At 40.0% G+C, this 13,382-nt stretch overlaps 1 protein-coding gene across 5 annotated transcripts in view; it reads right to left on the reverse strand.

Annotated features, from left to right (window-relative positions):
* The window catches only part of FRMD4A (FERM domain containing 4A), a 341,961-nt gene that overhangs the window by 95,897 nt on the left and 232,682 nt on the right, over positions 1 to 13,382 (reverse strand). For all 5 annotated transcript variants that reach the window (XR_011076055.1, XR_011076056.1, XR_011076057.1 and 2 more), the window contains exons 6-7: positions 11,214 to 11,270; positions 10,301 to 10,323 (exon numbers count right to left, since the gene is read on the reverse strand). Coding sequence is in view for 1 of the 5 variants with exons in the window: in XM_068561738.1 (XP_068417839.1) it covers positions 10,301 to 10,323; positions 11,214 to 11,270 (80 nt within the window). In the remaining 4 variants the exon portion in view is untranslated. The remainder of the gene's footprint in view (positions 1 to 10,300; positions 10,324 to 11,213; positions 11,271 to 13,382) is intronic.

The following is a 13,382-nucleotide window of genomic DNA, read 5'->3' on the forward strand; positions in this document are numbered from 1 at the left end:
CACCAGAGCGCCTCCTGGCCCTTGCTGGGGAGCAGAGGTCACCCCGTGAAGCCTGCATGTACACACAGTTCTAACCTAGGCTATGGGAGCAGCTTCTGTTCTGCTCATGCAAATCAAGGCAAATATCGACCACCGACCACCGGGACCTTGGGCAGTAGCATCTAAAAAGCAACGAGATAGGAGCTCACAGGTAAATACAAAGGAAGGAGGGAACACCACAGTCACATGCCTTTCCGTGGGCCCCCCGCCCAGCCAGAAACACTGCCTCCAGCTAGGAATCAGCAGCTACCCTTTGGATGCCAAGTGCCAGTGGGCAAAACCATTTCCATACTTCAAGTTCATGTACCTGGTGACAAAGAAACACGTGGATGTGACCTTATAGCTGCCCCCAGAAAGGGTGTTTTTCAAGTGGACTGAGAAACAGTGACAGTGAAGTTTGTGAATCTTGGCTTTGGACAACCAACCGGAAGGAAAATCTCAACTTGTAACTGTTGAAATCAATAAATCTAAGCCTTTGAACGGTTATCACATAGGTGGCAAGGATTTATTGATTAATAATCAATAAGTTGAATGTATTTATGGAGCCCCTGCTATAGGGATATATAAAAAAAGGATAAGCCATAGTCCTCATTCAAAAGGTGCTCACAATTCAGTGCAGGGAGTGAGAGGTGCGAATAAAAAGAGAACTGACTACATGGGCAGCACTGGATCATGTCGATTCAAACAACAAACTAAAAAGTTTGCAGGAAAGGAAGGCCCCTGTGGGCTCTGTTGTAAAAGCAGACTTTGGGGCAGGGCCCACATGGAGAAAAGGACAGGAATCTTATTTTTCTTCTCAGTGGAATACAGTAGAGTATGGAGGCCAGGAACTGAAGAGATCAATTAGAACGGGTGGTATGGAAGGGTTAAGCAGACCAAATAAATGGCAGATTAGGCATAGGATTTTGAGGACCTTCCATGCCAGGCTGGTAGAGTGCAAGTTTAGCCAGGAGGCAAGGGTCAGCACTGGAGCTTTTCAAACAGGTCACCTCCTTGTGTTTAGGAAAATTCAATTCCCAAGCAGAGTTTGGAATTTTCACTTGCATGTTATTAAGGCATAAAGGAATACTCAGGTCCCTGAACACCCAAGAGCCTACAGTGATGAGTTTCTGGGTCTTATCTTCCCTGTTTATTAACTTTAAGCTCCCTGAGAACAGGGATTTGTTTCATAGACGCATCAGTGCCTAGGATGGCACCTTATGGGTTGAACGTTTATTGAATGGAACTGTGAGAAAGACAATTAAGCTGAAGCACGAGTGTGGGTTTAACTCACACTCATCACATCTAAAGTATATTTGGGGAAGGAAGGAACTAAAAGAGGAAGAGATTGTCTTACCCACTAAACACTCATTTGTTGGCAAACAAACGTCCCTGATGAGAGTCCCAGGTCTGACTTCCTGGCTGGAGCTGCAGTGGCTTTTTTTTTTTTAGCGCTCCCCCAGGGCCAGGTGACACAGACAAATACAACAAGAAATCACGAAGGCGTGAAGCCCATCCAAATCCATTACATTCTGGAAGGGATCCAGGGCTCTTAAACCGTCCCAAAGGACAACTATGTAGAAATGTCCTATTTGCCTTTCTGCTGTCTGTAAACATCTGTAATGACTTAGAGGGGGCCAGCCCTGTCAGATGATCTGGCCATACCCTGGCTGCAAATCACAAAGCTGCCTTAATGGGAGACCTGGTCACTCTATCTCCAGAGACTTGGGAAGCTGAAACTGAAAGAATGTGCTAGAAGTTCCCAGCTTCCTCTCTCAAGATCTTCTACTTGGACATTTCCCCCAGAGTCAGGACACATGATAAATGCCAACTTATAAAATACCCTAAAACAGTTCCTTGTTCCAAACAGCGGTCAGTTTCCATTTCTAGCAAAAGAAAAAAGGTCTCTTGGAAAGTCACTTGCTAAACTGAGAGTAAAACTGAAGTCTTCTTATTTTTAATATTAACCAGATTTTATTCACAACTTTTAGGTAGTGATTAATGCTGCCAGCAAAAAATTGGTCTCTCAATGAAGTGTCTTTGATTTGGGTTTTTTTGCTTTCTTAGTCTTTGATTTGGGTTTTTTTGCTTTTTTTTTTGTTTTTTGTTTTTTAAGATGATGGATCGTGGTTCTACTGTCCACCCTGCTCATAAAACATGGGAAGTTTGAATGACCTACTGTGGAAAACTAAGGTTTCTAGCAATATGCGTCAACTAGGGGATCTGTCACAAATTACAACAAGAACAAATTTAACCAAGACACCACAGAGTGAAGAAAGCAAAAATGAAATTTGATAGGATGATTAGCAAAATCCACAAGGTGCTTGTTTTCCTTTAAAAAGTGACAAAATGCTTTTTCAGAAGATTCCCTTTGGGTTAAATGAGATGTCCATAACTTGCAGGACAAACTTGGGGCAGACAGAACTGGCTTCGTGTGGAAGAATTCTTCCTGAAACCAGTGGTTTTGAGGTGTCCTGGTACTAAAACACTAGAGCACTAAAGCCAGAAAGTTACACTAGTGTCACAAAAAAGGACTAACACGAAACTCAGAGACAGTAACGTGATGCTAGTGTCCTCCTAACTCCTCCGTATTTCATGAGTGTATCATGAAGGTCAAGTTCTCCAGGGAGAGGGACTTCATAAGTTAAAAAGAGTATTACGGGTCCTCATTATCCGCAATTACAAAATCTGAAAATCTCTAAGATATAAAGCCTTCTAACCAACTTGGTGGTGAACCTAATGCTTGACCTTTCTCTCTCTCTTCCACTTGGTGTGAATATCCATAATCTGGTGCAGAAGCGTGAACAGACTGGATTCCAGGAGCTGCCTCAGACGCTGCCGTGGGTGTTAACGGAATACTCCGCATTACCCATCTAAACCCCACAAAGTTCTGGGTTCAGAAACACTGGGACCCTAAAGTTTCAGAGATGCATTGTGGATCTGTACTACTTTATTCAACGGTACAATACATCTAGAAAACTCTGAGACAGATGAATAAGGAGAGCTGTAGATTTTCTCTTCTTTGCTTATCTTAATAACCATGCAGGAAACAATTTCTCTCCTTCCCTTCCCTTCTTCCTCCTTTTTTTTTTTAAAACCAAGTTGAACTTCAGGTTCTAGCAAAGAAAATGGGGACACTTGGCTATCTCCTCCCTATCACATACTCTCCTTCAGGGGTACAGGGAGGCTCACAGAACTGGTGGCTGAGGATGACGCTTGTGGGGGGTTCTCTTGTAGTTGTGTGACCATTTGCAGACACCAGGGAAGCACCTGCGGGTCCCTCTGAGATTTTTCCAGCAGAGGATTCTGGATTCTGGGCATGTATCATGGATAAATATGCCACACTAATTTGGCACCTGTATGGAGGGGCAAAATTACCAACATTTATGAATTATGTGCCTTTATTTCTGATGGTAATGGCTACTTTATCTAAGTAAAGATTTCTTTCTTGATTAGTGAGTTTGGTTTTCTAGGATGACAGGAAACCTTTTTTGAGTTTCTCACATAGTTGTAAACTTGTAAAAATTCAAAACAAACTTTTTTATAAGCCTACAATTTGAGACAATAATTTTACTCAAAAAGCTGTTTAATTTTCTATGTTATCCTTTTGAGTCAAAATCTTAACTCTGAAAAACTGACATAATGTCATAGCCGTGAACCTTTTTGTTATTACCAAGGTCAACTCAAAATATGATATTGATATTAAAGAAATGCTTAGCAAATGAGACAAGCTGTCATAATACAAAATTTCCTCCTTTACTGTATATCTAAACAATTCCCATAGGATTGGAAGAATATCATCCTGCAAAATACCCTATCTGAATACTTTTCTATGCTTGGAAACTGTGAATTACACACTTGAAAAGCTCAGTAAAATGGAATTTTGTGCACAAAACAAAGCTTTCTGTAATAACATTTCCACTTGAACATTTTGTTTCAAAATTTCAGATTCTGTTCCTTTCAAAAGGTCTTGCTGGCATGAAAGATTCCAGCTGCTTCTCCCTCTAAGTCCTTTAGAAGTCATGGGAAAATATCACACACCCCATTCTCTCTCTCTCTCTCTTTTTTTCTTTTTGATAAAATAACATACGAGAATTATATAAATTTAAATTCTTCCCACAAAAACTCTCCTTTGGGCTGCATGTATTTCAAGCTTAACAGATGACTTTTTTTCTAGTCATTTTCCAATAGGGAAATTTGCAAGTTTGGGTATTAAAGATACTATTAGGTTATGTAAGTTGTATTCCAAATGTTGACTCTTCCAAACACAGCTGTCTGAGTATTTTTTTTTTTTTTTTTTTACTAATTATCTAAAAGTCTCAGCAAATCGATTTCTCTTAGTATATGATCCTATCAGCTGTTTTCTTTCAAGAGGCCAATTAAAACATTGTAGGAAAATATACCCCAAATGATCAAATGCTCTAATACTGCTTTAACCCTGAGCCCGCTATGACTTGCAGTAGTAAAACCACTTAGGTAAGTGCAAAGTAATGATGTTAGTAGACTCAGAATTGTGATTTATAGACCACTGCCTGAGATTAATCAACTTTCAACGCTGTCTCTTAGCAGGGCAAGAAAATAATGTTGTCATCTTTTTAAAGATAGTAATCTGTACAAATGTTTATGTTACCAAAAAAAGTCTTTTAGAAGAAAATCAGCCCTTTATCTTCTTTTCCTGTTGATCTTCTAAAATTCTTCCTTTGACCTATGACTGCCTAAAAGGCATCATCTAGTCTGACAAAAAAACAAAACGAAACAACGAAAGCCTACAAATAGGGAATTTTCAGATACCAGTAAGCCAAGTTTCATTTGCAGTAATTCACAAATGCTCTTAAAAAAGGCAGACGAGATTTCATACAAAGAACAAAAAAATCAAGAGGGTACTTTTTTTTTTTTCCCCACAGAAATTTCATTTTATCTTTCTGGCTTAGTGAACACATGGTCCCATGGTTTACAGAAGAGGAAATATTAAAAGGTCTTCACTTTTTTTTTTTTTTTTTTTTGCTTCTAGCTGCTCTTCTAGAGACCTAAGACCAGGCAGTCCATGGAAGCTGAAAGGAATTTTTCAGGACAAATAAATACTCCAACTCCTTTTCTAAAATGGAGGTAAAACTCAATTTCCCTGCTACTCATTTCTATTGATGGAGTAACGTGTTGCTCTATTTCTAAAGCATTATTATTATTATTATTATTATTATTATTAAGAAGCAGAATTGGAACCCTGTAGGTTGATAAATCAGGGTCACAGTAAGACTCTTACTGACCCTGGAACTCTGATAAGCAGATATTCTCCCACTGGCACCAGCCTTTAACTTTGTATGGATGTCACAGAAACTGACCCCTCTGTATTCAATCACAGTGTTGCTTTTATGACGTTGGTTGCTGTGTTTCCTTGGAACAGACAACCTGCAGATGGAGGGCAGCCTTCCATCACCTCTAAAGCACATGATGAGCTTTGCCTAACAGGTAAGCAAAATGTGACCCACAGAACTTTACATGGGATTTCCTTAATATCAGCCCTTTTCAGGTGCTGTTTGCTTACTGGTCCTTATAAGTCTTTTAATGATCAGCATCAATACATCCGGTTCTCTGTAACAAAGATATTTCCAGGTCCCAAAAGACGGCCTGGAGTAACCGAGCTTTACCGGTCTGGTTTCAATAAATCTTGTTAGCAAAAAATTCTACAGAACAGATGTTTTTTTACTAGTCCTTGTTAATCTGTGGATGATTGTTTATATCAAAGGCAGTGTGATTTGGGAATGTATTTATGTGCTTCAGCATAAAGTATTTTTAATCAATTCACCGATTTGGTAAAATGTTGTTTAAAATGATTTTTTTCCCTCCTTTTTTTTTTGGTGGCCCCCTTTCAGAAAGGCTAACAGAAAGTAAAAAGTGAGGCTATTCTCAAAATTAGAGTATGAAGATTAGCCACTAGGGTTTTCAGTTAAGGTCCCCTTAGGGGAAAAAAGCAAAAAAATCAAATTCTTTAAGTAATACCTTGCTTAGTGCACTGTATTAATAAGTCTTCTATTACATTAAATTAGAATGTAACTATACAGTTTGAATGTCCTGTTCAGTTGACTAAATTAGGTGTTCCCTGAACTGACCTTTTTAAAGACAAGAGTATTATTTTTCTATGGTAACCGAATGTTTAAAAGAATTTTTTTTTAAACATCTTTATTGGAGTATAATTGCTCTACAATGTCGTGTTAGTTTCTGCTGTATAACAAAGTGAATCAGGTATACATATACATATATCCCCATATCCCCTTCCCACTTGCGTCTCCCTCCCACCCTCCTTATTCCACCCCTCTAGGTGGACACAAAGCACCAAGCTGATCTCTCTGTGCTATGCAGCTGCTTCCCACTAGCTATCTATTTTACAAGGAATTTTTTTTTTAATAAGAAAAATCAGTGCTCGGCACTTAAACCACTGCAGAGTCTGTGATGAATAAAGTATGTATAAATCCTAGAAAATGTGTATTAGCTGACTAATGCTCAGGAGTGATTATCAAAGGAGAACTTTTTGTTTTTAAAACTGTGTTGACCCTTTTCAACCTAATACTTGCTTATATAGCTGCCATGATGAACAGTTCTTAGGCTATTCAATTGTTTTTAAACAGAAATGCCAACTTCACTGATTTCCTCATTGTTGATGGACATTTTTTTTTTTTTACATACATATGTACCAGGAAATGAAATACGATCACTACATGCTGTGCTAAGGAAAATAATACAAGGGAAAAAATATTTTTAGATAAGACGATTTCCTCAACCTTTCACGATACCTTACAAATTTGTCTATGCTAGAATATGAACATGGGTGACATATATTTCTTCCTATCATGGACAATACTTCCTATCTATACCTCACTCATTTTCTTTCAGCAACACTGAACCCAAGATTTCATTGTCAAGCTCAATAAGACAAGGAAGTGAACATTTCCATTAACTGGAAAGAAGAGGGGGTTACATAAGAATAATCCTTCAAGCTCAACAAGACAAGGAAGTGAACATTTCCATTAACTGGAAAGAAAAGGGGGTTACGTAAGAATAAGCCTTCAGGGGTCTGCTGAGCAAAAGAGTCCAAAAGGAGAAACAGAACAGCTTGTGAGTTTCATGAGAAAGAGTAGTTACGGCTCTGGGTTGACCTTACATAGTTCTCGTTCTATTAAAGTAATATCAGCACTTTCGACTTCTCCTTTTTGTAAAAACAACCCTTTTCCTCTTGTACATCAAGGAACTTGCTCCCATAATATGTAGATTTTTGTTGGCCCAACTGAGTGGCTTGTGGGATCTTAGTTCCCTGACCAGGGACTGAACCCAGGCCACAGCAGTGAAAGTGCCGAGTCCTAACCACTGGACCACCAGGGAATTCCCATAATATATAGATTTTTAATACTCATTCCACATAAATGTAATCTGCATGTATTCACTGAAATGTAAACATACAGGATAACAGCATCCTGGGCAAAGAAGCTTTTTAGGAAGGTAGAGATTCAGGATCATCAGGCTATGAAAGAGTTACTTTGCCTTTTGTGTGCGACCATTAATTTCAAAGGTTATTTGATCCTCTAGATTCTAGAAGATCTCAGAATTAAGCCCTGGACCACGTGCTATATAAAACGCTTCCCCGGTGCTCTGTGTGTTCTAAGTTGACATCTTACGTTATGAATGCTGCTCAGGAAAATGTACTGTATTTACAGGGTATGTATATAAGTCAAAGCCATTCAGTTAAATACAATTAAGGTTGTAGAGTCCAGCATTCGCTAATAGAGCAAAAACAACTTTCTACAATACTAAACTATGAGAACGGGACATCTAAAATGCCTGATGTTTGGCCACCAAACCAAATGTGGTCCACTTCAACGTTATGGGGATTTTCCCAGATGTGGATGGGAAGAGGTAAAATCAAGGAATTCTGGATTACTTCTCTTGTTCCGAAACTCCGGGCCACTCAAGCATACTAACCGTGGGCTTGTACAGAGAACGGTGTTTATCAGGGAATCCCAACTTCTGTGACGTGAGTTTTACACTGGGAGATAAACTGACCTTTTGGATAAGGTGTCTGACCTCTCCCCTCCCCTGACAGCTATTTCTCACCCCAGACAGCTGCTGTTATAAACAAACTGCAAGGGAACACTTTGACAAATGAAGCCAAACCAGGATCCTTTGTTTCTCTGCAGCCAACAAGCTGGGATTCCACAAGCTCATGAGGGGGCCATGAGTTACGGGAGGCCAGGCCTGCCCTTCCTCCCCGCCGACCATCCCTGTAGCCCCACGTTCCCAGGATCTGCGGGGCCAGATGACGCTGTCCCCAGCTCACATTCCATCCTGTCAGGGGACTCTCAAAAATAAATAATATTTACAGCGGAGTTCAGAGCCCGTGAATGAAAAGGCGGGGAAAAGTATCTTCAGAGTAAGTAGACCAGACAATGGAATCCACTGGATCTGTGGTTATTAAACCATTTTTTCATGGGACTTCAGAGCCCTTTGTAAATAGATATGAACCTGCACTTACCAAGAGCCTCAAGTCCAATACCAAATGAAAGGCATAAAAAACTAACAAAGGAAAAACAGAACAAAGTATAGTTTCTAGATCCTGAAAATGCTGCATTCGGTCAACAGTTACTGGCTACCTACAAGGTCTCCTGCTAAGGCTATAAATAAACCTTCATCGCCCCCCCAAAAAAAGGACTACCTCTGTTTCATAGCAAGAACTTGGGAAACCTAAATCAAAGGGGCCTGGAGGCCTCCTTCTACAAATAATCAAACTGAGCTGAAGGGACTATATTTTAGGATCAGGGGTCAGCCCACTACAACCCACTGGCCAACCCTGCTTGTTTTTATGTGGCCTGTGAGCTAAGAATGGTTGGGAAAAAAATCTTAAGAAAAAAGTCTTAAATGGTTGGGGAAAAAAAATCAAAAGAAGAATATTTTGTGGTACATGAAAATGTATATGACATTCAAATTTCTGAATTTATAAATAAAGTTTTATTGGAACACCGACATACTCATTTGCTTACCTACTGTCTCTGGCTGCTTTTGCACTTAGAAAGGGAGGGGTGAGTAGTTGCAACAGAGACTGGGTGGCCTGCAAAACCCAAGTATATACTGTCTGGTTCTTTACAGAAAATGTTTGCTGACCCTTGTTTTAGATCGTCAAAGAATTTTTTTGGTTTTGCTGAGATATCTGAGTGAGAAAATATACCTCCGCCTTTGCTAGAAAGCCTTAGAAATGCATGGGGAGCAGAGAGAAGGCAGCTAAGACCTGAAAAACCAGTGAGCATGAAGTTGAGAAAGCTGGACAAGTAGAGGTAGACCACCAGGTGAAGTAGTTTACGCTGCATTTGCAGATCAGATCCCCCAAAGCATGAGAAAACACCCAAGTTCCTTCACGGAGCAGAGGTATAATCTGCATTTCTTTTTCATACCAATTCTGCTAATTTCCTAATGATGGGCCAGGATCCCACGCCCTGATGCTGTTCTTGTACATGTGGTTGAGTCTTCATATCTCTAGACCTTGATTCTAAAGAATGAGCTATACTGGACTTCCCTCAGGGGAGTTCAATAAAACAGAATCCCAGGAATGATGTCTGTCTTTAAGCAGACAGTCCTGTTGGTGGATGGTTACAACCCCTACTCTGTCTCCAGTAATGATCAGGAGAGACTGGCAATTCAGCCCTACTGGTCAACGGGCCACGCTTAATGAAATGAATGACGAGACTGAAGTTTGTGGATCGACAGGGTTATTAAAGCAGGGCACATTTTTCCCCGTGGTTAAGTCTGTTTATGTTCTCTCCCTAACATAACATCTGGAAAAGGAAAGACAGTAGAAGTGGGATATTTATATTGTAACACTTTCATGAAAGACATCTTCCTGCGGGCTAGGATTTTGTACCTTCAGGGTTGGAACTAAAACAGAGGAAAAAAAAGATGTGTGCGTCCATGGGGTTATCTCTAGTCAAATTCATACCACAATGATAATTCAAAGCTCCACAAAGACACCTGGGCAACCTGACACACCTCAATACAATGGCCATGTGTGACAGTGGGTTCTAATCTCAGCCTTTTAGTAACTTTCATTTGGCACAGAATATCCCCCTATTACTACGCTTTCTCTGCCTGATGTATCTATTTCCATTGACAAGTTGGGAATTGGATTTCAACATTAAGATATAATATTAATAAACTGCCCGTCTACGAAGAAAAGACAGAATAGTTTCTTTTAATAGAGATGCAACAGAATACTTTTTTAAGCCAAAAACTTTTGTAAACTCACCTAGAAAAGTCTCCCTTTGCCTCCTGTAGAAGAAGAAAATTCAACATCAGTGACACATTCTGATCCCATGTTACAGATTTTAAAATACATTGTAATGAAGTCCTCTACTGAATCAGTCCGACTGACTGCTGTTTTGTCCTATCAGCTATAGTAATATAATTAAGGAAGGACACGTGTATTTACCGCTTGAATATTAGACAATTAAACTTTAGAAAGTTATATACAAAGAAAGTGATTCATAATGACAAAGGGAAAGTTTCCATTTCTAAGCCCTGATCTAACTTTTTCCAGTTTAAAGATTCTGAACCTGGATGTCTGTCTGGATAGCACTATGTGTCTATGTCTTGTGTTATTTGTTGTTTTATCTTGTATTGTGGGCTTTTGGAGGCAGGGACCATGGAATCTGTAATGCATTAGCATAACGCCTGGAACATAGTAGTTGCTCACTAAATCTTGCTGAAGGAATAAATTAATGACATCATTTTAGTTCATCTTGCCAGTGTTTCTAATATTCAGTATGCCTCTTTTTCACATAAGCTAAGGATCTTTTCCTTGTCTTTCATGACAGTCATTCTCCTGGCAATTAATTCCTGCTTTTTACTTGGCTTTCTCCAGTGACCTGAAGAAAAGGGGGTCACTGGATGGTCTCAGTTTCCCGCAATCTCAGGTTATACACACAATTTTCCTTTGCAGAGAAATACAGTCTTAAAATTTTGGAGAAGAACAGAGAATAGAGAAGACTCTATTTGCTGCCATGGTGTAGTTTCCCCAGTAGCTCTTTCCTGCTTGTGGCTAAAAATAATTAAGAAGTCAAACAGCTAGTGGATATAACAATTGCCATGCATGATAAGTCTTATTCCTCTTTCTTCTGTGTATGGCCCTGGCATACAAAGATGAGAGGGAGACGACTTACCTGTAAAATATACGAGGCTAATTCAAACACCACTTCACTGTCAACATCAATCAGCTCCTGAAAGGAAAACCAAGGAAGATAAGTTTGGTCCTTTAGTGATGATTTCTTTATGATCTCTCCCCAGAGAGGATGGGTATTTCTTTTCTAAGGTGTTCCCTAAAATCTCAAGCACTCATAGAATATCTTCTCTGAATTACTTGGACCTGAATGTTCCCTGACATGCTTTTTACAGCTCTTAGAATGAATCCAGTGGTCCTGGGTCTACACAGTTGCCTCCAGGGCTTCATCTTTGTCTTCATGAGAAATTACGGGATGCGCCAGTCCCTGGCTTTTTACAAATCTGTCAACCTGATTAATCAATGGAGTAAGGTTACTTGATAACCACATGCATTTTTCTCTCTAAACTCTACTTCAGAACCAGGAATAAGGCTTTATTGAAGAAAAGGTTACAGTGGGATTGTGACTCTTTTAAAATTAAATAAGATGAAAAATATAATTCCCCAGTTGCACTAGCCACATCTCTTTCATGTACTCAATACTTCAAGGTAGCTGTTGGCTACCGTGATGTCAGAGCACACGCAGGGCACTTCGCTCATTGTAGAAAGTTCTACTGGTCCGCACTGTTAGAGAATCCAAGTTTAAAAATACTGTGTTCTCTAGTTCTTCCCCCAAATATTTAATCGTGATCTACGGACATGGTCTTAAAAGGACATAAGCCTCTCGTAGGTTTTTAAAAAATCCTCTGTATATATATTTCAAAATGTATATAGTCCACATCTCCTTTTATCTAACAGAAAGAAATTGCACACTTTATATAATGTGTTAGTTCAGACATATGCAAACACCTGTGATACCATCACCATGTTCAAGGTAATAAACATCTATCACCTCCAAAAGTTTCCTTGTGTCCCTCTGTGTGTGTTTTTCTCGGGGGGAGGTAAGAACACTTAACGTGAGATCTACCCTCCTAACAAGATTTTAAGTGCACAACACTGTATTTGATCTACAGTTCAGATCTTAAAGACAAAGGGAAACCTGGAGTCTACCAGCACGCAAGAATAATAACCAAATTCACTGATGTTGTACTTCTGTTATCAAGTACAAGTAGAAATGCCTGCCTTTCTTTTCTCTCCTTAATACCACTAGATCCTACAGTGAGTGACTGGAGCACAAGAAATTAGAGCTAGCACCGACTTAGACCTCAGCTAGCCCAGCCACCCGCTTTCATTGAGAACAGAAACCAAAAACCATCAAGGGACCCCCCAGAAGTCACAAGGCTTTAGTGGCTGTGATGGGGCTGGAAAGCACCCCCAACTTCTTGTCCAGCGTCTGACCTTCTGGAGGGCATGCTCTCCCCCAAACCAATCAGGTCACAGTCTCAGCCAACATGGTCTTAGGACCACATGTGGCATCAAAGTTAGCTAAAACAAGGGTTACTTTTTTTTCGACATATAAACCAAACTCTGATTCACAGATTTTCTAATTATTTTTGTGTGATCCAGAAGTGGCCCCTGTAATTCAAAACAATGCATTGAAGCAAGCCTGTGTATTTCGAGGGAAGGATATCCTGCAGGTTCTTTCGAGCTTAGGAATTTCAAATATGGATAATAATGTTTGCCACCGAACCACCTTGGAGTGTGGGCTGAGAGAACTAACGAGAGACATGGAAGGATTGGGGACAATAATTCTTTATGCTTAACCAGCTGAAGGAGCTTTACGGACACTGTAATTGATACAGACTGTCAGTGCCGGAGTGTGCAGGAATGCTTGGAATTGCAGTCCTGGGATTACCAGGTCCCATCAGAATGTAAATCATTTAACAGTGGACAAATGATTTAACAGAAACACCGTACAGGGTTTCCACAATGGATCATTTCTACTCGCAGTATGTGCCTTTCCATTCCCACCGGTCGACTTCCTGAAGTCGCTGGTGTGTACTTGTCAGCGTACTCCGTCAAACATTTACACCGAGGTTGCAGGCAACGGTCAACGGTGGCTAATAGTTAACGTCCCAGGAGAGGCCAACTCAAAACCAACCATCAGGAACAACCCTGTTAAGTGTGAACGTTATTTTTAGTTCATTACTTGACTCATCTGCTAAAGGGAAACGTCTATACCTTTGGGAAGGGGGGCAGGAGTGGGGAAGGCGGAGGGCGGTCGTTTTCTATT

Source organism: Eschrichtius robustus, chromosome 1, assembly GCF_028021215.1.
Source record: "Eschrichtius robustus isolate mEscRob2 chromosome 1, mEscRob2.pri, whole genome shotgun sequence".
NCBI lineage: Eukaryota > Metazoa > Chordata > Mammalia > Artiodactyla > Eschrichtiidae > Eschrichtius > Eschrichtius robustus.